The 24,347-nt window shown below is 36.9% G+C and overlaps 1 protein-coding gene across 2 annotated transcripts in view; it reads left to right on the plus strand.

Moving 5' to 3' along the window:
• The first annotated feature begins 321 nt into the window (after nucleotides 1-321).
• The window catches only part of LOC129754868 (inactive rhomboid protein 1-like), a 34,945-nt gene continuing 10,919 nt past the window's right edge, over nucleotides 322-24,347 (plus strand). The window contains exons 1-5 of one of the 2 annotated variants that reach the window (XM_055751110.1): nucleotides 322-2,072; nucleotides 16,052-18,344; nucleotides 18,404-18,631; nucleotides 18,695-19,036; nucleotides 19,104-19,358. In XM_055751110.1, coding sequence (XP_055607085.1) covers nucleotides 1,441-2,072; nucleotides 16,052-18,344; nucleotides 18,404-18,631; nucleotides 18,695-19,036; nucleotides 19,104-19,358 — 3,750 coding nt within the window. In that variant the 5' untranslated portion in view covers nucleotides 322-1,440. Of the gene's footprint in view, nucleotides 2,073-16,051; nucleotides 18,345-18,403; nucleotides 19,037-19,103; nucleotides 19,359-24,347 lie in introns of both variants that reach the window. The other variant, XM_055751109.1, reaches the window with a different exon arrangement.

The raw sequence follows: 24,347 nt of genomic DNA on the forward strand, positions 1-24,347 counted from the left end.
GTTGAAAAGGTCAATATTCGTCGATACCACTACTTGTAAAGTTATTCTTTTCTTATTTACTGAAGCAAGTAGTGCTCAAATAACCTGGAGCAGAATGGAATAATATCATTTGAACAGTTCTTGGCTTCAGCCCTGTGCATCACACACCCTCTATAAATATCCTGTACCTACAGCGCGCCCGAGAGCCAACGGACGGGTGCGAGAATTTTCCGAATAAAGAGGAGCAGCACTCTCCCTTTTTAATGGAAAACACCACGCACACACCGACAAGGAAAAACCAGTAAAGTGACGTTGAAAGTTTTATTTTCCATCATTCGAAAAAATTCAAGGCAGAAACAGGGAAAATTTTGTTCGTCACAAATAATCCCATTTTGGGGAAGTAGTTAAGTGCGTTTAAGTAGTGTAAAGTAACGATGGAAAGTCGGCGCGTTCGGGTAGCATAAAAGTTGAACCGGAAACGGCCGCCCAATGGCATAAATTGTGGAATACTGTTCAGCCATTCGCCCTTTTTCGACTGCTGACTGCAAAGGAATCCCCTTTTGCAAGTTATTCCTTGGATTTCCATTTTTCTACCAACACTACCACCACCACCACCTCTTGGATTTTGGTGTTCTACTGGCACTAAGAGAGGGGGTTATCCTTTCTTTCCTCGCGTATCATTGTCGTCGTCGTCGTTCTCGTAGTCGTCATGAACGGTGGCTGTGTACGTACTGTGTAGTTTCCCAATCCAGCCAGCAACAACGAACGAAAAAAGTAAAACACAGAAATGAGGAAAGATTTTTCCGACGGATTTTCCCCATGAGCTGCCTACCTATCCGAGGAGGAGTTAGTCAAATGAAAAATTCCGACTCACAGTATGGAATTTGAAGAAAAGTGTTTATCATCGGACAATTTTGCTACAGGTTCATCGATATTATGGTGCTGCATAGCTGTCGCCATTCTGCATTTAGGGAGATGGGAATAATTTTTGGTGCGTGTGTTGCTGTCGATGCCTGCCTGTGAAGTTATGTGGAGTTAACAGCAGGATCAAGAGAGTGGCCCCAAAAGTATTATTCTAATCGCCTTCATCTTGTCGTCTATCGAGTGGAATACGGGCGTTTCACCGTTCTCAATGCGGATTAGTCACAGTGAAGTAAAGGTTACTGGGGCGTAAAACCGCTCGGCCCTGAAGGGCGAAAAGATCTTACAATTGTAAAAATATTTTTTTCGCTATTGATCGATATTTCTAAGCTGCGTTAGTTTTGTTATTGTTGTCGAAATTCTCGCAGAGTTAATTCTCCTAAGCTTCTTAGGAGAATAAAGTGAAGGCAGTGTGTCAGTGTATCATCACCTTAAGAGAGATTCAGGAGGGGATTTGGAGCAAACAAGGAATATGTGGGCGTTAGAAGTGACACGATAAGTTTCCGTGCTATAGATATAAGAAAAAAATAAACGTCTTCTATGGAGGACTGTTCGGAATATGGCAATCCTCACCACCATCCACAACAACAGCAACAGCAACAACAACAACAGCCTCAGCATCATCGACATGGATTACAGCAACAGCAGAGCCATCATCATCAAAAACAGCAGCAGCAACATCATCATCACCAGGCAGCGAAACTGTCAGCTGCGCTCTCGTCTAATGCACTATCACATCATCAGGGACCGGGGCAAATCGTGGGAAGTAGTGCAACTTTGACCTGCGGGGGTCGCCGTTCGTCCTATGGCCACAGCCACTATCAACAGCAATTGGTTCCGCAGACCGTCAACTTCCACGACAGCCTTACGTTGGGCGATAACGTCTCGATAAGCAGCGGAAGTATTATCAGCAATCATTCGGGCCAACGGTATGTACCGGATCTGCACTACGGAACGCTGGGAAGTCGTGGCAGCACTCTGCATAGCGAACGGTACATCATCGACGATAGCAGCTGCATTCAGCCTCCCTCGCCGGCCCCCAGCAATGATCACTACGTCATGGGAATGCCGTCACCATCTCCTGCACCTCCCATCGCTAGTCACAACTATCCCACATCGGAACGGCATTACACGTTGCAGCAGCGCACGATGAGTCCTTCGAACAATCCAAGGTAAAATGAAAGTCCTCACAAATAAAACTAATAATGAAAGTAAATTGACCACAATAAGTTACCCTTTGCGGTCAAATTTCTTCAATTAACTATATGATGTTCCTACAAAAACTTTGCTTTTGTTTAATTTCAAATTTTGTTATACAACACTCAAAAGCTCAGCCTAAGAAAATTCGGTGCAAAACATTCACTGATTCGAATTTCACAAATTTAGCCTTGTTGAATGACTTGAAGTAGGTATCTAACTAGTTAGAAGAACTCTATTTTACCCTAAGATTAAAGAATTTTGAGAGACGCATTCAAATATCAAGACAACATTTAAAAAATATTACCATTACTTTACAGTCATGTTCGAATTAGAGATGTAGCAAATAGTGGTATTCGGCGAACGGCCGAATACCGAATATTGACCTTTTCAAATATTCGGCCGAATATTCGGTCGAATATTCTATTGAGTTTTTAATGGAAAAAAATCAAAAGCGATTATTTAAATTTTCTTCTATTTTTTCCATTTTATTGGCCCTCGTGCTTTGAGTCGATTATTTTCGACCAGGAAGAACATCAGATGACTTGTCGCTTCTAGAGTGTTAGGTTCCTGTGAAATCTGACGAAACAGGAACCAAGCAATTTGAAAGTGCTTATTTGATTACGAATTAGATGAAGATTGAATTTAAGTAAGATATTTCCAAAATAGTTGTTTACCTTATCCACATGGTCTGGAAATTAAGGACCATTTTTGAAAAAAAATTAAAAAGGGCAAATCTGAACGAAACCTAGACTTTATTCATAAACATACAAGAGGAAAAAGAAAGAAAAGGTATACACTACAGGTACCCCAAGAAGTTTTGCTGAACCATAGGTTTTTGATGATTGTGTAGCTCTTTCAACATTACTTGGATATTTCGTAAATTACCCAAAATGATTCAAAAAATTTGACAAGTCTGTTATTGAACACATTTAAATTATAAACATTCGACCGAATAAGTAGCTCAACCATTCGGTGAGCCGAATATTCGGCTTAACGGATTTTTGGCGATATAGTTCTAATTAAATTTAAAGAAAAAGCAAAAGGCCGCTGCAAACATTTGGGGATAGAAAAATACTACAAAAAAATGTCTAGCTGAAATCATAAAAATAAAGGTTTGAATGGAGAAAATTTTGAAACTAACAAATGCGTGAAGCATAACCATCATATACCCGCATATGGAAACGAGATTTAAAAGAAAAATCTTTCATTTGCATTTTGATGCATTTTAGCCCAGACTGATGACTGAATTTTAAAAATATTTATTTTAAGAAATTTGGTGATTGTCCGGAAAATTTTATACACCAACAGTTTAGAAGGACTTAAAGAAAAAAAAATACAGTAACGCTTATTTTTACATGCACAGAAAGTAGAGCTTTTCCCGGTTCATTTCCACCAAAAAATCAAATATTTGGTCGGTGACCACCCATAAATTAAATGTTCTATTTGAAGTTTTGAAAAATATACATATATTTTAAGTGTTTTTTAAATTTCAGTGGTCCTAATTCTCTTAGTTCTAAATTTCAATATTTTTAAATTGACCAGGCTACCAGGCTCAACAATCATATCAAAAACTTTGAAAAACTTATTTCAAACTTATTACAGAGCTATTAAAACGAAAAAAATTGCATCAAAATATCTTCTAATCCTAAAATTGAAAAATCAGCAGAAAAATCCTGTCAGCAGTCTGAGAGGGTAAAATAATCTAACAATAATAGAATTATCTGTCCATCATCTTTAGATATTCTGATTGTGGAAAAACTGGAGGGTATTTTATTAAATAAGCTCAATGATTAAGAAAATCAGTCAATACTAGAAAACGCTATAACTTTTTTGTGATAACGCTTATAGTGATGCGATCTGAAGTCGAAACGTTTGTCTTAATTCAGGCTTTTGAAAAATTAAGAAAATCAAAAGTAAACGATCTATTGAAAACAAAATTTAATGAGAATTCAGTTTTTATACTTCTCCTGAGTCAAATGTCTCAACATCCCATTTGCACTTCAGACTAAAGGCAAGACACTACAGCAGTTTAATCTTGCTTTAATTTTGCATGTTTGATAAAATGATCATTCTAAACCAGGTGTGTTTTATAAAACGTTTTATGTCTATTTTTAAGCCCAATTTCAGTAATCTTCCTGTACACTGTGATTCTCCAATTTTATTAAAAGAGTAAGCATTACTTTTAAGGTAAAATAATCCTAGCTTCTACAGTTTTCAACCCACTATATTGTTATAATAAACAGTTGAATTCTTTGTTTTAAAATGAATTTGAAAATATTTAGGATTTTTTTAAATGGATGAATCTAGCCTAAAACTGTGATAAATTTCAAATTATTCCAAAAAATGCGTTTCTATCTTTTTGTCGATCTTATATTTACAAAAATCCACAGTAAGTAAGATTTATCATGTTTTGTTCTTCCCATACTTATTTTAGTTATTCATTTGAACACTGCACTTCTTCTTTATTATTTATTAGCATTAACGTAGCGTAAAAAATCGTAATTTCTACAATTTTTTACCAGTTGTGGCAAAAATCTCTAGAAGTTATTGATTTGAATTAACCATAGAAATCCATGAAAACTAAAAAAATAAGATGCAAAAATCCGAAGATTTACGGATTTCAGTGCAATTTTACTTTTAACTAAATACTATATTTTGAATTCTATTTAAAACTGGTCCGTTGAGATTTGTTTAAATTTTAGTCTGACGTTAAAGAAATTGAAAACTATTATAAACGAGTGGTATCATCAATAATTTTATTTTTTTTTCTCAAATGCGTACCTATTCATATGCATCTGAGCATACAAATATTGTGGAATTAATTCAAAGAACAAGTTTGATAAAAAAGATTTTTTTTTTTAATATTTTGTTGGAAACCAATCAAAGGATGTTGGATTGTTGTTATTCATGTATGTATATGTACACTGTATCAAAAAATTGTCCGTACAGCACGTACCTTGAAATCCAAACAATCAAAAAGTGCACTTTTTCAGTCAATAAAAATACTACATTTACATCATTCGCTGCAGAAACTAGTCCTTTTTGTAGATCAGTATTAAAAATGTTTATGAATTAAACCTTAAAAATAATCCAATTCATTTTGTATGTAAAGTCCCAAAAACGACGTCAAAAAATTGTCCATACAATGAGGTTTTTGTCAAATATTAGTCAATTAAACAGTGATGTGTCAGTCTGTCAAACGCAGAAACGTGAAATGAATCTCAGCAAAGACAATTTCCAGTGGTCTGAGCGATAAATACGGTAAAATGAACTTTATTGAGCATAAATCAGTAGATTTCAACAATTTGTGGATTAAATTAACAGGAAAATGTCTGCTCCTCACAAAAAAAAACCCGTCGACATCCGGAAACTGATTGTTGACCTGAAGAATGACGGTAAAAGCTTGTCCGAAATTGCAAGTATAGTAAAACGGCCACGATCGTCGGTTCAGCAGACTTTAAGAAGACTTACTCTCTGGAGATTACTCGTATAAGCTGTTGGTTGATTTGATCGTATTTCCGGATCAGAACCAAACAATCATATTTATATTCCTGTAGATGCGTAAAATGACTGATAAACCTATTTATTTTTCTCCATGAATGAATGTCAAGTTTCCGGTGCCATTTGCGCTGAAAGCGCTCCACCCCCGCTGAAAGCCCCACCACCCCATGGCCACCACCGTGCTTAACTGTTGGTCGCAAATTTTTCGGATCCAATTCGGTATTTGGATTACACCATACTCATACTTGTCCGTCAGACCCAAAAATATCAAATTTGCTTTCGTAAGTGAATATGACGATCTGCCAGAACTCTTCTAGTTCCAGGACATACTTTTGAGCGTATTCCAGCCGCTTTTTCTTATTCTTAGCAGATATAAACGGCTTCTTACGAGCAACACTATCTCGGTATTTTTTCTCATGAAGTATGTTCCGTACCGTTTGAGGATTAACCTGTATGTTTTTAAAATTCTACAGGATGTCAGCTTGTTTCGGGGCACTGGTTTTAGGATTCTGTCTGATTTCCCTGACAATGATGCGGTGGGGACGATCCGTAAGCTTCAGTTTGCGGCCTCTTCCTGGAGTAGTCTCCAGGGAGTTAGTCTTCTTAAAGTTCTGAAGGACATACTGAACCAACGATCGTGGCCGTTTTACTATACCTGCAATATCGGACAAGCTTTTTCCGTCATTCTTCAGGTCAACAATCAATTTCCGGATGTCAACGGGTTTTTTTTTGTGAGGAGCAGAAATTTTCCTGTTCATTTTTGTGGATTTAATTAACAGAAAAATGTCTGCTACTCACAAAAAAATACCCGTTAACATCCGGAAACACGAAAATCTACTGATTTATGCTAAATAAAGTCCTTTTACCGTATTCATCGCTCAGACCACTGGAATTGTCTTTGCTGAGATTAAACTCACATTTCTGCGTTTGACAGACTGACACATCACTGTTTACTTGACTAATACTTGACAAGGTCTCAGTGTACGGACAATTTTTTGACGTTGTTTTTGGGACTTTACATACAAAATTAAATGGATTATTTTTAAGGTTTAATTCATAAACATTGTTCAAACCGATCTACAAAAAGGACTAGTTTCTGCAGCGAATGATGTAAATGTAGTATTTTTATTGACCGAAAAAGTGCACTTTTTTATTGTTTGGATTTCAAGGTACGTGCTGTACGGACAATTTTTTGATACAGTGTATCTTTAAATTCTATTAAACCAGAATTAATTTTCCAAGATAAACACATATGAATGTAAATTTAAGTTACATTTTTAAAACACCAATTAAAACGACGATATTCCAAATTATTATTATTTCAAGTATAAATTTCATATCAAATTTTATGTTTCAGAATGATAAAGACTTGAATAAATATGAAAAAAATAAATTTTTAAAGAAAAACATTACAATTCCATTGCACTGGAATAATTTTGCAGATTGAAAATTTATAAATATAGACTGTAAATCTCCAAAAAAAAATAATCGTATGGGGACTCCCCGCGCAAATATTTTAATTTTGCCTGGAAATGACTCAGAAAAGGCTTTATTTTCAATTTCTGAAATAATAGAGTTACTGTTTTTTTTTTTCTTTTAAATATCTTCTAGAATTACACCGTGGTGTAGGATAAAAATCTATATATATAAAAATGAATTTCTGTCTGTCTGTCTGTCTGTCTGTCTGTCTGTCTGTCTGTCTGTTCCCTATAGACTCGAAAACTACTAAACCGATTTACGTGAAACTTGGCAGGTGGAGGTATTGGAGGCCGGGAAAGGTTCCTATTATGGTTTGGGACCCCTCCCCCTAACAGGAAGGGGGGAGGGGCCTCTCAAATAAATGACCATATTTTGCATAACTCGAGAACCAATCAAGCAAATGGTATCAAATTTGGCATGAGGTGGTATGTGGGAACGGGGAATATTTCAATAAATATAAGGTACCCCTCCCTCCTCTCAGTGGGGTGATGGGAAGGGGGGAGGGGGCTACCTTACAATTTTTCATATAACTCGAAAACTATTCAAGATATTGGAACCAAATTTGGCATGGGAAGATATTTTGATACGAAAAATATGTCAATGATTATATGAGACCCCTCCCTCTTTACAGTTGAAAGGGGGAGGGACCTCTTTCATATTTTTTAAATAACTCAAAAACTAATAAAGCAAATGGAACCAAATTTAGCATGGGAAGGTATTTGGATACGAAAAATATTTCTATGATTATTTGAGACCCCTCCATCTTTCCAGTAGGGAGATATAAAGGGGAGAGGGGCCCTCTTTTTAATTTTTTACATAACTCAAAAACTAATCAAGCAAATGGAACCAAATTTGGCATGGGCGGATATTTGGGAACGTGACATGTTCTAATGATTGTTTGAGACCCCTTCCTTCTTCCAGCGGGGAGAAAGGAAAGAGGGAGGGAAGTTTCATATAATTTTTATTGCATAGCATAAGAACTACAACAACAAATGGAACCAAATTTGGAATGGAATGATATTCGGGTACGAGAAATGCTTCTATGAATATTTCGTATCCCTGACTCCTTCGAAAAGTAGGAGGAAAGGGGGAGAAGAGCTCTCACTTACAATTTTCAGTATAACTGGAGAGCTGATCGAGAAATTGAACCATATTTGGCATGTGAGGGTATTTGGATACGAGAAATGTTTCTATTATAAATTGAACTCCGCCTTTTTTCAACGGAAGGATATAAAGGGGGAAAGGGGGGTTTCCATACAATTCTTTTGCATAACTCGAGAATTAATAGAGCAAATGAAATAAAATTTTGTATCAAAAAGTATTTGAGAACAAAAAATACTTTTATGAATATTAGGTTCTCCCCCCACCATTCAATGGGGAACACGGAAGGGGGATTGTACTTCCTTTCAAGTTTATGCATAACTTAAGAATTTACAACGCAAATAATACCAAATTTGCCATGGGATGGTATTTTAATACGAGAAGATTTTTTATGACAAACAATTCCTTTCTTGCAGTGGGTAATAGAATTGGGAATAAAGGAAGGGAAGAGAAAAGCTTACACTTAACTATTTTCTTCCTAGAAATGGACAAAACTTCACATTGAAAATCATTTTGGTATGATTCTATGATTATCTGACACACCATCCTCCTTTCAGTGAGCAAGTACATAGGAGGAGGGAGGTGAGCCCATTACAATTTTGTTAGCATTAGTTCTCAATTTATGCTAACGAAGCCAACAAATGAGGGTTTTATATAAATTTTGTTGTTAAGCTTAAAAACTTATCAACCAATGGAACAATATCTGATACAAGACGATTTTTGGGAACGAATAAAATGGGTATTATTATTTAAAATCACCCCACCATTCAGGGGGGGGGGAAAGACGGGGGAGGGCTCTCTTATCAGTTTTTAGCATAAATCCAAAATATATCAAGCAAAAACAACCATATTTTATCAGTTGGATTGTTTGCGTACGATTTATTTGAGACCCTTCTTTTTAAGGGCGAAGCTTAAAGGAACATATTAAAATAAACAGATCTTTAACACAAATTCATAGTTCAAGATTCAGAATATAAGTTTAAGTTATTTTTGAATTGCAATCCGCTACTCCAGCTGCAGATCTCATTTTATAGCGGTTGCTTATGAATTATGTTATAATTTGATTTAAAATAATGCCAACAAAACAATAAACATTTGAGTGAATTCTGAAAATATCATTCGATTTTAAAAGGTGTAGCAAAGCACACCGGGTCAGCTAGTGCAATATAAAGTTCATAGGTGATATCATTAAGCCAAACTTTCATACTACATACATCTATTGCTCATTTTTTATATTTTCTATGAGAATCAAAAACTTTAAAATACTATCTCACGATGTGAGAAACTATGTCATGATCATTTTTTTATCATTAATTGATAACTTTATTACATTATATTAAAATAAAAATTGAATAATTGTTGGGGTATACAAATGTTGCATCTAATCCTGTTTTTGCATGATGTCTAGTTTGACGGTATATATAAACTTCTTGATAATAAGTACAGAAAACAGAAATTGTAGTTAAAGAATTATTATTATTGACGTTTGATTTTTTATATTTCTTTATAACTTTTCAACCTTTCAATTTTCCACCTATCAATTTTCATTTCTGTCTTAATCACTTTCTAAATAGAATAAGAATTTGGCGATATTGCATAAACTTAAATAAGGAGAACTTTTCATAAAACTTTGCAAATTACTAATAAGTGGTATTTTGCGTGTGGTCCGTCAAAAATATTTTGAAAATTCGACCTAAAATCCCAAAACAATTCGAAGCCGCAGGTTTAATGACCCGAAATAATACTTAAAGGGACTGTTTTGAGATATACACTGAGTGCATGCTTCAAAATAGCACTGTATTTTTCAATGAGTCTTAGTTCCGGTGCGTTGACATAATATAGGGTTAGTTGCCCTACTTTAAGCGGTGGTTTTTCAATATTCATGTTTTTCTTATAAATGGATGGGAGGTTTATATCTTTCAGCCAATTCATTTATAGTTCACGATCTTTTCTGCAAGTTTCAATGAGGATTTTCAGCATAGGATTCGTCGTTATTGAAAGATTTGCAAAGATATGGATGATCAAAATTCCCATCTTTAAACCTACTGTTCCTATTTTGGTACTAAATTGGTGCCTTACATTGGACCTAGAAGTAAAATTCCTATAAAATGCATGATTTTTCGAAAATAAATCTACAAATTCATGAAAAATGTAATATAAATAGTAGGGGAGAGTGGGGTATCGTGGGCCACTCTGAATATCTCAGATGTGTGCTGAGATAAAAATCTCAATCCAACTGTCATCGTCGTTTTGAGTAAGCATGTTTTTCTATATGTTGTTGACTTGAATACGCATCATATGCTTCTTCAATTTATCAAGTTTAAAAAAGTTTAGAAAATTTACTCACATAATTAAAAATGCATCCGCTAATTGCATCGATGGGGAACCTAAAATTCATAACAAAAATATGCTCATACGCTTATGATCTTAGTTTTGTCATGTTCTTTCACATGGAAAAGAAATTTTTGATGAAACATCAATAAGTCACACAAACGCAACCAATTTGCAAATCATAGCTTGTGGGGAATCGTGGGCCACACATCTTGGACCACCTATATTTTTATGTTTTTAGTTTTTATACATATTCAGAACTTAAAATACGTTTTCCTTTTCTGAAAAGTTTTCTTATGCCAAATGAAAAGTTAGGAAAAATATTTTGTCCATCATAAATAAGAAATTTTTCCAAAACGTTCGCGAGCCAGGTTTCGGAATCTATGCGATCATACACAGCTCTCTTTTTTATTTCATCATCTTAAATTGCTTTAAAATAACGAAATGAATTAGGAAATCACTGTTTTGGGTCAACTCATAAACTTTGCATGTTACTTGGTCAATTTGGTGGTTCACGATTCCCCACCATTTTTCAAAATTCAAAAAATATTGTTTTTTTTTTATACAGTCAGAATTTGGGGAAAGTAACTTATAAAAAACTTTAAAAAAATACCTTATGATACCTTGAAAATGTAGAAAACCATACCTACTATTTTTTATTTTCATTTTATCTTTTACAATAAAGAAGTTATGGAACATCGAAAAAAGTGGCCCATGATTCCCCACTCTCTCATATATAAAAAAGCAATTTCTGTATGTTTGTTTGTTTGTCCTCTATAGACTCAGCCGTTTTAAGAGCTAGAGATCTGAAATTCGGCATGGATGCTCATTAGGACCAGGAATGATGAAAAATGTTCTCAAATTTTCGGATGACCCCTTCTGAAGGAGGTCGATATGGGCTTTATTTTTCGTCGGATTGTGTTGAAAATTTGCTCATGAGTGTTTTGAAAGACGAGCACCCGGTTGCAGGTGTCAAATTTTGTGTAAGGGATCTGCCAAAAGGGTCGTTCATATTAACTGTTCGCTGTTTTTGCGATTTTGACGTTATTATACATCGTATTCTGATGAAAATTGGTACACGATAGTTTTGAGTGAAGTGCAATCGATTTGAGGTATCAAATTTAGTGTAAGGGGTCGGCAAAAGGGATCGTCCATATTAACTTTTTAATATCTTAGTAATATTGCCGTTTTTTTTACATCGGATTGGGATGAAAATTTGTACAAAGGAGTTATTAGGGACAAACAATTGATTTCACAAATCCAAATTAAAGTCAGGGGTCGGCCAAATGGGTCGTCCATATTAACTATTCACTGTTAATGCGATATTGTCGTTATTATACATAGGTTTCAGATGAAAATTGATACACGGTAGTTTTGAGGGACAGGCAATCGATTTCAGTGTAAGGGGCCGGCAAAGGAGGTCGTCCATATTAACCTTTCAATATTTTTGCAATATCGTCGTTATTTGACATCGGATTGGGATGAAAATTTGCACACGGTATTTTTCAGGGACGGACAATCGATTTCAGATGTCAAATGTTTTCCAGGGGTCGACGAAAGGGGTCGGCCATATAGATTATTTTTTCACTGTTTTTAGTAATATTGACGTTGTTATGCAATTAATGGCTTTGAAAATTTGCACACGGAAGTTTTGAGGGAAGGGCAATCGATTTCAGATATCAAAGATTGTACGAGAGGTCACCGAAAGGAGTTTAACTTTTTGCAATAATTGCGTTGTTATGCAACGATCGAGTCGAAATTTATACACGGGGATTTTTGGCGCATTTAATTGAATCCTGATTTCAAATTTAGTAGCAGACGACATAAAAAGTGATCGTCCAATATTTTTGCAATTCATACAAACTGTTCATGACATATTCCAAGTTTGAAGCGAAACGGAGTTCGTATGGGATCAGCTAGTCACTCATAAAAAATCAAGAAAAAAAATTTAAAAAAAAATTTTTTCATCGAAATTTATCAACAGATTTTAAATCGTATTTTGAATCGCATAAAAAAAACCTTTTATGATTATTTTTATGAAACTTGCTCAGAAAATTTCGATTTGGATGCATAAATAAAAAAAAATTCTAACACAATTTGTATTTTTAAGTGTGATTTGAGAATGAAAATGAGAATAAACCCGGGCCAAGTCCGGGCTTTTCCAACGAAATCCGGGCAACCGGACCGGACTGGATATCCGGGCAAACCCGGATATAACCGGGCAGTCTGCAATCTGACGTCACAACGTTTGCGAAACAATTTTTTCGTATATTGTTTCTAGATTTTACAGTTCATATCGCATATTGAAAAAAAAATATACCCCTCCTAAGTTCAAAACTTAATTCATAACAATTTGAAATCAAAAGTATTTTTAATGAACAAATAGTTATCGAAATATAAGCAAAAGAAATCGTGATGTCACATCGCGCCTCTTTTTTCACTTTTAAGTTTTTTTACAAAACCGCATTTTTCTGCTTTTCTATTCGATCAAATTTTATGAAAATTTCAGGAAATTATCATTTCATTAAAACCAACAATTCGCTGTTTTTGTTTTTTTTTTAATGTTGATTTAAATTTGTTTTAGAGCTATTTAGTTTCGTGACGTCACAACGCGCCATTTTTTTAAGCAGGGTTTTGCAAAGCGCTGTGACGTCACGAAATTTTATTATCAGCTACATGAAATAAATCAAAATATAATCTTAAAATTAATGCTCAATTTACTAAAAATGCTCAAAAACTCAATAAATAATGTGATTTGGTGATGAAATCGATCTATTTATACCCAAAAAATTAAGGGAATTGAATCTAATTGGCTCATATAAGCAGATAAGGTCTGCAACACTGCGCACATCCATTTTATTCGAAACTTATTTATGCGCTGATGTGAATATTATTTAAAAAAAAAAAACTTATGCTAGGAAATATTTATTTGTAAAAGCGTTGAAATATGTTCCTGAATCTTTTCAATATTTAATTGCAAAGGAAAGGAAAAATAAATGATAATTTCAAAATCCTACGATCTATTAAAAGTTGATTTATGGACACTAGAGTGCCTAAATCAGCCAACCTATGAAATGCTAAAATAGATCCCAGGCCTAGCACGAAGTCCAGTAGTTAATTTGGGGGATCGGACCACGGGAATAGATGGCGCAATGAGCCTAAAATTTTTATGGAATTGTGAGAAATTATTCTTGGAAAAAAACATGAACACCCAGTTTTGCACCAATTTCTGAAGTCCCTATCGGGTGATTTATTTTCATTATAGTCATTCACAAAGCTTTCGTTATAATAAACATTTTATCCCAAGGTTCCATTTCGATAAGGGTTATGGTAAAAAAAAAATATTGAGTTTCAAAAATAAGCTCCTGATGGATCAATTACAAAAAAATACATCGTTAATCGTTAATCGACGCTTTTATATCTGAAGCTTAATAACTGTTTTATGATAACTTTTATCGAAATACGTTCCTTAGATGAAATATTGTTATAATTTAGGCTTTAAAGCACTGGAATAAAACGAAAAATCGGTTAATAAGGACAAAAATTATTGGTGAAAAATTGTTTAAAAGGTTTTTTGTTCATCTCGAACAAATTCTGCTCAATTCTATACAAACTTAAAGTTTTCTGCGCGACCCCTTTTGGTAGTATAGTCTGGCCCTAATTTTGCATGGAGCCCTGTGCTAGTACCTTCATAGTTCAATTTTGTTATTCAGTTAAAAGAACCTTCGTGGGATTTTATGTGAATACGGGGTTCGATTTGGATTTTCAAGCAACATATTCTTTGAGGTGGAAGCTTCAATAAAGGACACTTTTTTTAAATAATTTTATGAGAAATTTATTTTCCTTTAAATTCTTATGAATTTGTGCGAAAGAAAAGGTTTATCTATAGAATTAACCATGTTCAAAGATTTTTTTTAATCTCATTGCATTTATTCCATAGATGCTTAGTTATTTTGTTAGAGCATAATATTAGCAAGTAATAGAAGCTATAAGTCCGTTTTTTCATTCTTATATAGAAGAACTCGATCTTGAACTTGATGATCTTGATTTTTTCAAACCACAGATAACTACAGTAGTTTTTCAATTTTATCACTGACCGATTTTATCAATACTCGCCAAATTCACGCTCGATTTGGTTTTAATGCAAACGGGTGGAATTTGGTTTGCTAAAGCGGTTTGCTCATCCCTGCTTTAGATCAACTAACGAATGCTTTAACAAATTATATAAAGCATGATTCACGCAAAATCTGGACGCATTAAAAAGGATCTATCTCGGAGCTATGTAAACGAAATAAAATTTTTTTGTACTTAAAATGTAGGGCTTTTATTGCACTTTAGAGAAAAAATAATAAAAAATATATTCCGATTTTGTTTTGATGAATTTTCGAACTTTTCGTCGAGTACCACTCATTATAGTTTGGACACCCTATTTGCTGACCTCAGCGGCCATTTCGTTGCACAATCTCTTCATCTCTGTTGCATCACGAGTCGTCCTACCATTCTTCGTCATCTTCTGCTTGACAATTGCCCAAAATTTTTCAATAGGTCGGAATTGAAAACAGTTGCGTGGGTTGATGTCCTTTTCGACAAAATGCACCCCGTTGTCCACTGTAGCCATTGTACCATTGTAGTACCTCTTTGCTGTAGTGGCAGCTTGCCAAATTTGGCCAAAACTTTACTGGTCCTTTGTGAGATCTAATGTATGGAAGATGGCGTTTTCTCAGGCACTCCTCCTTGTTTTTCTCGGAGTCCATGGTCTTGTTTGTCACAAAAACCGGGGTGAACTTGCAGGGGACATCGCCCCGACCAGTGGCTTTTAAAATTTTGGCCAATAAACTGCCCAAAATCCATCTTCACGTACGTTTCGTCATCTATGAGGATGCATCCGTCGTACTTCGTTAGAACCTTGTTGTATAACTTCCAGCCACGTCTTTTGACTACTACTACTACCTGCTTCAATGTCCGGTTTAGTTGCTCACTGGCCCGATAAGATCGTATTTCTTCACGCAGACGACTTCTTCTGACGGTGCACCTGTCGGCATTGAATTTCTTGGCGATGTCATAGTCCGACTACCCTGTGTTTTCCTTGATCGTTCAAAACACCTTCAAATGCAGTTTCCGATCCTTAGTTCCACTATGGCGCTCTACCGATCGATAGTATGCATCTCACGGAAACGTTTGAGAACGCTGCGACCGGTCAGTTTGACCATGGTATGGTATAATAAACAGTAAGCCCAGATTTAAGATGCTCCCTGCTTTATATCAGTTTTCGGATCGTTCGATGCCCTGTTCAACCCCCCACCAATCCCCTTCAATAGAGTTAAACTATTTTGATTGTTCGAATATATATAATAAAAAAAAATTGCACATTTTTAACACCTTACCTCGTACCATTTTGAACGGATACTAGAACTTCTCTGCAATTAAAGTGTACTTATCTTTCTCCCTAAATGACTTCGTGACATTTTCAACTTTAATGTATAAAAATGGTTCACAAATGTAATTAATTATCTTTTGCATTTCGGTTTTTTTTTTTCAGATATAGACACAGTTTAACAGAAAATTATCGAGACATCTCACCCCAATGCGAACGGTATATACCTCCACCTGCACATTTTCTCAACTCAACAAACCCACTAGGGGCAACGGACAGTTATGGTTATCTTAATTCGAATATACACACTCCCGTTAAACGTTACGTTCCAACACCGCCACCTCAAGAGCCAACCTATCAGCCCCAAACTCAACTCATGACTGCAATACTGACGCAAACTGCTGCCACCACATCTCAACAACGAAATAACCATTTGACGAGCACTTTGCCGTACAGATTCCGGGTCAAATCCTGTCCGAATGAGCAAACCATTTCGCCACCACAGGGATTCGATACTTCCGATCATTATGCAACACCACCTCGTGTTCGTCCCCTGAAATGCCCGTCTTCCCTTACAGCAAGTTGCTCGGCACCGAGTTCAGCGCTTTCTTCCCAAGCCGTCAACTCCGGAAGACAGTCTCGGCAAAGCCAAGAGTATTTGATTGCTCGCACTCCGAGTGCTGAATTTCTCGAGCATCCAACATGCAGAGTCTCGACGCCTGTGAGCGTAATGAGCGAACCCAATGGCAGTACATCATGTCTTCACTGTAACACATTGCGTCGAACGACAGGAGTTCATCAAACAACACAAACCAGTGGTCCCATTAGTCCGCAGCCTCTGTCCATGTCATCCACAACAGAATCCACCGGTCGTCAATCGCCCATGAGTCCGGCATCGATATCATCTACCATGGCTGCCGCTCAATCATCCAACAGTTTGCATCAACAATCATCGCACAACCTTCAGCTACAAACACAGTACCATCAGCAACAGCAACAGCAGCAGCAGCAATCTAACAGCATGATGAGTACAGCACAATCACAGCCGCAGATCGCACCCGATCATTACAGCTCTTTGGAAACGAGAGACATTTCCACCATACCCAGAAATCATGCCAAACAGCAACCACATCAGCAATCGACCACCAACTCATCTGAGCAAAGTATTCTGACCAATAGTAACAGCCGTTCGCTACTCATACCGTATCAACAGCCAAACATCTTATCGCAACCAATAGCTACAACGCAACAGCAGATCCAACCACCAACTGCTGCACAATCTATACCACCGTCACAGATTTTACCGCAACCAGCACCTCAGCAGCCCCAACCTCAGCCTCCACAACCACAGATAGCACCGGTGGCCATGCCTGGTCCTTCCGTACAACCGCATTCACCTCCCGTGAGCGATTCGCCAGCATCAACACTGCAACGAAATGCACAACAGCAAATATTACGTCCGATCGGGCCAAACATGTCCCGCAAGCAACGTATCAAGGAGTACATGAGACACGAAACAGCCAAATTTTTCGGAGTTGATAATTTTAACGAGGAGTACGAACGACACAAGTGGGAGGACCGGCAGAAGCGTTTTGCTATTCGCCGTTTTGGACAGCTGAAGGATGAGTACGACTTCAGCTATCGGAACAACAATGCCAGCAATAATACAGCGGAAGAGCACAACGCACCACAGGTGGACAGGCCTGATGTACTACCAGCGCAAAGTCAAGACGAACGCGATACGGAGCAGAGCCGTCGACAGCGTTCGAATCCACACTATAGCCACGATAATGAAACTGATGGCGTAGTGATTAGGACCGAAAGAAAACCATCGGTTCCGACGGTCATTTGGAATGGAATATCTTTCATTGTTCAAAGTATAACACGGAAACGGTTGAGGAAACCGAAGCAGTGGTCACGAAGTTTTGCTCCAGCGCACGTTGAACTCACAAGTGAAGATAACGATCTATGCGATGGTCTTCAACCAATTCAAGATGAAGAAACTTTTTTTGATACGCCTGCTGCTCAAATTGTTCCTCAGCTGAACCAGGGCCCGGTTATCGACAACTCAAGACAGTTGTTTGTGTCCGATGGTGACCGTGGGATGGGAGGGGCTGCCGGCAGTGGCATCATCAACGGGTGGCGTACCCGTTCGGCTGAACTACAAGGACAGGCCCGAGAAGCTGCCTCCAATACGCTCGGCCAGAGGATATCCTCACACATATTGGATGGCGTTTTGGACAATTCCGTAAGGCCGATTTCGAACAAAATAAAGTTGCTTCGACCAAATCTGCTGGACGATCGCTACGATTATCGCCCGTTCTTCACCTACTGGATAAACTCGGTGCAGATACTGGTGCTCGTTATTTCCCTAATTTGTTACGGATTCGGACCAGTTGGCATAGGAATGGAATACAAAACGGCACAAGTGCTGGTAACCAGCTTAAGTTTACAACAGGTATGATTCGTTTGTGGTCCTTCTATGAACCTAGTTTGATTTTTCGATTTCATTTTCAGGTTCATCATCAAGAAACTCGGAATGTGTGGATTGGACTGAAAAACATTGACATAGTTCATTTAGGGGCAAAATACGGAGCGTGTATGCGACGAGATTCCCGCATATCTGAGGTCGCAACAAAAACCCGAAAACTAGAGCGAGAAACAGCTTGCTGTATTCGCAACGATGATTCCGGCTGCGTGCAAAGCTCACAGGCAGATTGTTCTATGCGTGGCCTTTGGCCAACAGTAAGCTATTGTTATGTTATCTTAAAATTTCACTCTTCAACACCTTTCACTTATCAATTTCAGAAAACGATAGCTACATGGAAGAAATGGTCTCCAGGTGAGTCCGGCCCGGGAGGCCGCATTTCCGGCAGCGTGTGCGGTCTTGATCCCAAGTACTGCGATGCGCCGGCTTCCATAGCGCCCCACGAGTGGCCAGACGATATCACCAGGTGGCCGATTTGTCGGAAGAACAATCAATTCTCTCAGAGATTCCGCTTCAAGGATCACACTGCCGAGCACATGGTGTGCGAAGTGATCGGGCATCCGTGCTGTATCGGAATATACGGCGAGTGTCGCATCACTACCAGGGAATATTGTGATTTCGTCAACGGGTACTTCCACGAGGAGGCGTCACTTTGTTCACAGGTGAGCGAGTCTATCGATTACGACCGCCGATAAATACTTTCACTAATTCAACCTTTCTTTCTTCAAGGTTTCCTGCGTGAACGACGTCTGCGGCCTGTTCCCGTTCATCGCCAGCGGCTATCCGGATCAATTTTATCGTCTTTTTACGTCGCTTTGTCTACACGCAGGCATCATACATCTAGCAATCACCGTTGCCTTTCAGCATTTGCTGATGTCGGATCTGGAGCGGCTGATCGGGCCCCTGCGGATGGCGATCCTCTACATCGGATCGGGCATTGCCGGCAACCTGACCAGCTCCATTTTTGTGCCATACAAAGCTGAGGTAGGTGCTGGGTGGCTGGGTTTTGTTTTTTTTTTTTTTTTTTTTCATGATACAAACAAGATCATATGTTTGTATGCAAAATTATTATTCTTCTTCCGAGATCGAGATCATGCACTGATAGTGTTTTCGTTTATTATCCACCGGCACGGAGGCAGTGGCAAACTTTATAAACAATCATAAAAAACAAAATCGTCGCCCGGGACTATGCATATAATAGCGTTTTCATTCTCTCCACTGGCACGGGGGCAAACTTTTTCTAACAATTTTCAGAACAAACAGATTCCAGCAATTTTCGTCCTATTTTCGTCCTGCCAATCCTTCTGATTTTATACCTTCAGGATAATTTACTTTATGAGCGTCAATGTGGTTTCCGCTCAGGCTCAAGGCTCATCACAACCAGGCTTCCGAAAAGTACAGCTTTGCTATGACAGCTTTTTTCTTGCCAAACAAACTGTCTCGGTTTTCCTTACCACTCGGTTCGCTGCTGTACCGTCGGTAACGAATCGTAATGCTTCGGCTACATCGCACACGTGCGAGAACCCAGGCTGAATCTGAACAATCTGCTCAAAGCATGCGTTGCCGAAAGTGTTGTGCTTTAAGCTGTAGCGAACCCAACCGACAGTTCGGTTTTCATCCCCCCATCCTCCTGTTTCGAAAATAATTTCATCCTAACTGTCGGCTGCAGGGCGTGACAGTTTTTGCAGGACTGTCACGGGTGACTGTAGTGCCCATACCGTACCCATGCCCGATCGTATGCGCTGCTGCTCGGATCGAATAGATCGAACGAGCCATATATTTACACCGAGCAGCAGCATACCACCGAGGCGTAACGCGATGTGTGGTGCCGGTGCAGGTTAGGCGGAAAGGGCTGGGGAGGGTGATTGGGGTGATCACCACCCGCAGTAGCTTCAAGCAAAAGGAAAATACGTTCGTTCGAAATCAACTCAGCCCGAGCGAATCTCGGCTACAGTCGGACGGAGTGAGTAGTGAGTAGTACTGTCATGCGAAATTCAACGCATTGAAAACTGTCACGAAGATTTTCCTAAAACTGTCACGAAGCTTAAAAAACTTTCATACCCACGAACAAACTCTCGCATGAGGTAAAACAAGCCATCGCTGTACATCGCCCGACCGCTCCTTTTAAAACTGTCGGGGAAGAAATATTCGGGAAGCTTTCATCGAGGTGCATGTGCGACATTCGCAAGAATACTGTCGTTCGCCAGTACTTTTCGGAAGCCTGATCACAACTGCAACCTCTGATTTGTTTATTGAAATCTATTGCGCACTCAAGGCCAAAAAGCATACTGGCCTTCTAAATAAAAAGCTCGTAAAAAGCTTAATGTAAAATAGAAAGTAATATGCGATGTTAAACGGTTTGAAGAGTGACCTCCGACATTTCGAAGTAGGAGAGCCACAAGGAAGTAATGGAGGTCCTCTGTTGTTCCTCATATACATGAATGATTTGCCATTCAATCGTTGAAAAGTGAAGTAACCTCAGCATGCGGCCTGTAATGGAAAATTAATGGCTTCGTACCTTGCAAACAACTCGCGATTATGTACCATGCGTTTGTTTAATCTAAATTTCAGTACTTGGTATTTATCTGGAAAGCTGCTACCAAAACCAAGCTGAAGCCCTTACAGATAGCTCGAAACCGTTGCTTAAAGGCTGTATACAAGCGTCCGAGATTATGTCCGACCAAGAATCTGTACATCGAAGCTGATAAATCTAATCTTCCAATCAATGCATTGAGGGAAATATAAGCTGTATCGATTATTCACAATCATCTGTATAACCCAATCGGTCATCACAATCAAACTTACGACCACCCTGATCACAGATATCCAAGACAACCCACCTCAGTATTTGCCAAAAAAGCATTCACCTATTACGGTAAGACTTGCTATAGCCGATTACCTGAAAACATACGTACAAGATATTTTTCTCCAGCTTCCAGCTTCTTCTGTTCGAAAATTATCTTGTATGAAAGCCAATTTGGCTTTGATAAACGCCCTAGAAGCAACAAGCCATTTGATTTCTTTTCAGCTATTGGTGACATTTTGAAAATCAGAGAGACCCCTACTTGAAAAAGATCTTGTAAGTTGTGATACGTCATCTGGTTGAAAATAATCGACTATAAAACATAAGGGGTTTTAGGTGGTTTTAGGTGGTTTTAGATAGAAGAAATAGAAGAAAATTTAAATAATCACTTCTGTGTTTTTATTAAAAACTCAACAGAATATTCAGCCGTTTCTAAAAGGCATCCTCGAAAGTGCTCCGTCACCGGCTCATTTTTCAATATTCTTCTATGAAAAAATTACTAAATATTCTTTTTACAATGCTTTTTATAATGCAAAAAATTTAAATACAATTCTTTGAATGATAGCTCTAAAAAAAATCGTGAAAATGGTATTTTTTTCACCCGTTAGACCCTACTCCCCCCTTAATTAAATCTAAGGTTTTCAGTTTTATGCAGTTCTATTTCTTTGGCCAATTTATAACTTTTGAATCAATTTGTTCAATTCTACCATCCTATTTAGATAAAAAATTATAGTAGAACCGTTTAGTACTGCGGATTTAAACAAATCAACTTTAAAATTGATCACACTTTACAAGCATTAATGGGATTAATGTCCAAGATTAGGAACAATGAAATGTAACTCACATATAAAATCAAAATGGTTACTTCGGTTCAGAGGTGGTTTGTTTTCAAAAACTTCAAAAAACTAAATGTGGAACTTTCACATTTAAGACCAAATACTTATAAAACAGTGTGAAATTAAAAAGCGGAAAAAGTACACAAATAGTTTAAAACATGCAATGTGAGTCTTCAACATGGTTTGACCAGATTCGGATGTTTGTTTAGAAATTTCAAAGTAGATAAAGGTCCAATATTCCATTGTACAGGGAGATCATCCGTCTTGAAAAGTGGAATGATATCCAAAAGAGATTTTTATTAGAGGCAGGATGGGAAAGATATCAAAACATTTTGATCATTTGAAGATAACAAATAAAAGTCCAAATCTTTTCAAGCTTCCTAAAAAATGGTGAATAAAAAAAAGTGTATCGTGATGAATAAGCTTTCAAGGGAAATTATTTTGTATGTATTTTTATTTAAAGCTCATACCTTTATTTTTTTCTATAATATGAAAACGATAAACACAGTGAATAGTCTCAATAAAAAACTGAACAATTGTCAAAGATGCGCATAATTGCTTATAATGATATAGTTTAATATAAAAATTCTAAAAGTCAAACGGCTCATTTTGATTTATGTTTTATGTGAACCCGAGCATAGCGGGGTAAAATCAGCTAGTATTATTATATTATTATATTTCATTATATTATTTATTTAACTTAATGACCCACTCCGAACCAAGTAAATAATTTTCGAAATATTTTTATCAAACTAGAAACACAAGTATATCGAAATGATATATTTTACTTAATGACCTCTTATTCATTTTTTGAAGGCAGGACAAAGGTCTCATAAAAAATCAATACCTATAAGTTATTTACAACAAAAATACGAAAAAAATCTAAAGAGATGCTTATCAAATTTCGATTATAAAAACTTTTAACATCATAGTTGGGTAAAATTACAAATCTATTACGGGTTCCCCATCTACTAACCTATAATAGTTATTCTATAGAATAGTATAGTGATACACTTGGAAAAAAGAAACTTCTTAAAAAATGCCTTAATTCACAAACCTTCAATTAAAATTAAAATATTGTTTTGAGTTGGGGGTGCCAATCAATTTTAAATTTCACATGACTCAAACAATTCCAAGTGATTTTTTAAAATTTGCAACTATCCTACTTTAAAAAAAAAATGGTTCTCATAAAAAAGGCTATACTGCCGCTATTCGCAAGACTGTCCCATTAGACTGGTTCACAACAACAAAAATCGATATTTACAACATGGCGCCCTCCAAATTGGTGCCATTAGATAAAAAAATGACTTTCTCATTTGCTGGCGTAATCGACTTTAAATATGTATTAAAACTCAGCAAAATGTATGAAAAATCTGTGTGAAAAATGTGTGAGTAAAACTGCTTTCATTCATTTAAGTCATCTTTATTTTCGATTAACAGTTGCTTTAATGTTTGTGAATTTATGATCGAAAAATTTTTATAAAATGTATTTAAGAAAAAAATAAATGTAAATTTATTTTTCGGCATATCGGTGAAAAGTAGTTATGAAATTGATAAAGATGGATAGAGAAGTGAGAAGAAAACTTATCTTAAAAATCATAATAATAGGCTTTAAAAATCAAATCAAATCAATGGTTCAAAATAATTCGGGCTTAGCCAAATTGGACCGTTGACCCTAATGATTAGCACTCATACAGTGCATTCATGCCGTGATAACGAAATATCAACACGGCTAGCGCATCGATAGAACCATTGCGCGCAATAGGGAAGCTTTCTGGAGCTTAACGTACGCCATATTTTGCCCGTCCGGAGTATACGTGTTCACCACATGTAGACTTCGGACCAACCAGATTTCATTGTATAGGTTAAGGTAGTGCCACCTCTATCCCGGTACTACTTCTCCTAAATAATGAAATGTTGCAGGGTAAAGTATGGTGTACGTTAATAAGTTTCCTCGCAAAAATGCTCTTTCGCTCTTTTCAACATCTGTAAATTTTCTTCTCACTTCTCTATCCATCTTTATCAATTTCATAACTACTTTTCACCGATATGCCGAAAAATAAATTTACAAAATTAATTAACGGTGGTTAACTTATCTTAAAAAAAAAGAAAAAAATAAATTTTAACTAGAATTTTGAATTTGAAAATTTAATTTTTTTCTGTGGATATAAAAAATCGATTTCTTCTACCTAGAATTCTCAAGGTTCTTGATCCATATCATTTAAAAAAAAGCAGGATTTTTAACCTTCAATATGCGGGAAACCAATTTTAAATTAATGATATGTAGCCTGAAATATTAAGATTTATGTACAAATTCTTTTTTCTTTTAGCAAA

The sequence above is a fragment of the Uranotaenia lowii genome, chromosome 3, assembly GCF_029784155.1.
Source record: "Uranotaenia lowii strain MFRU-FL chromosome 3, ASM2978415v1, whole genome shotgun sequence".
NCBI lineage: Eukaryota > Metazoa > Arthropoda > Insecta > Diptera > Culicidae > Uranotaenia > Uranotaenia lowii.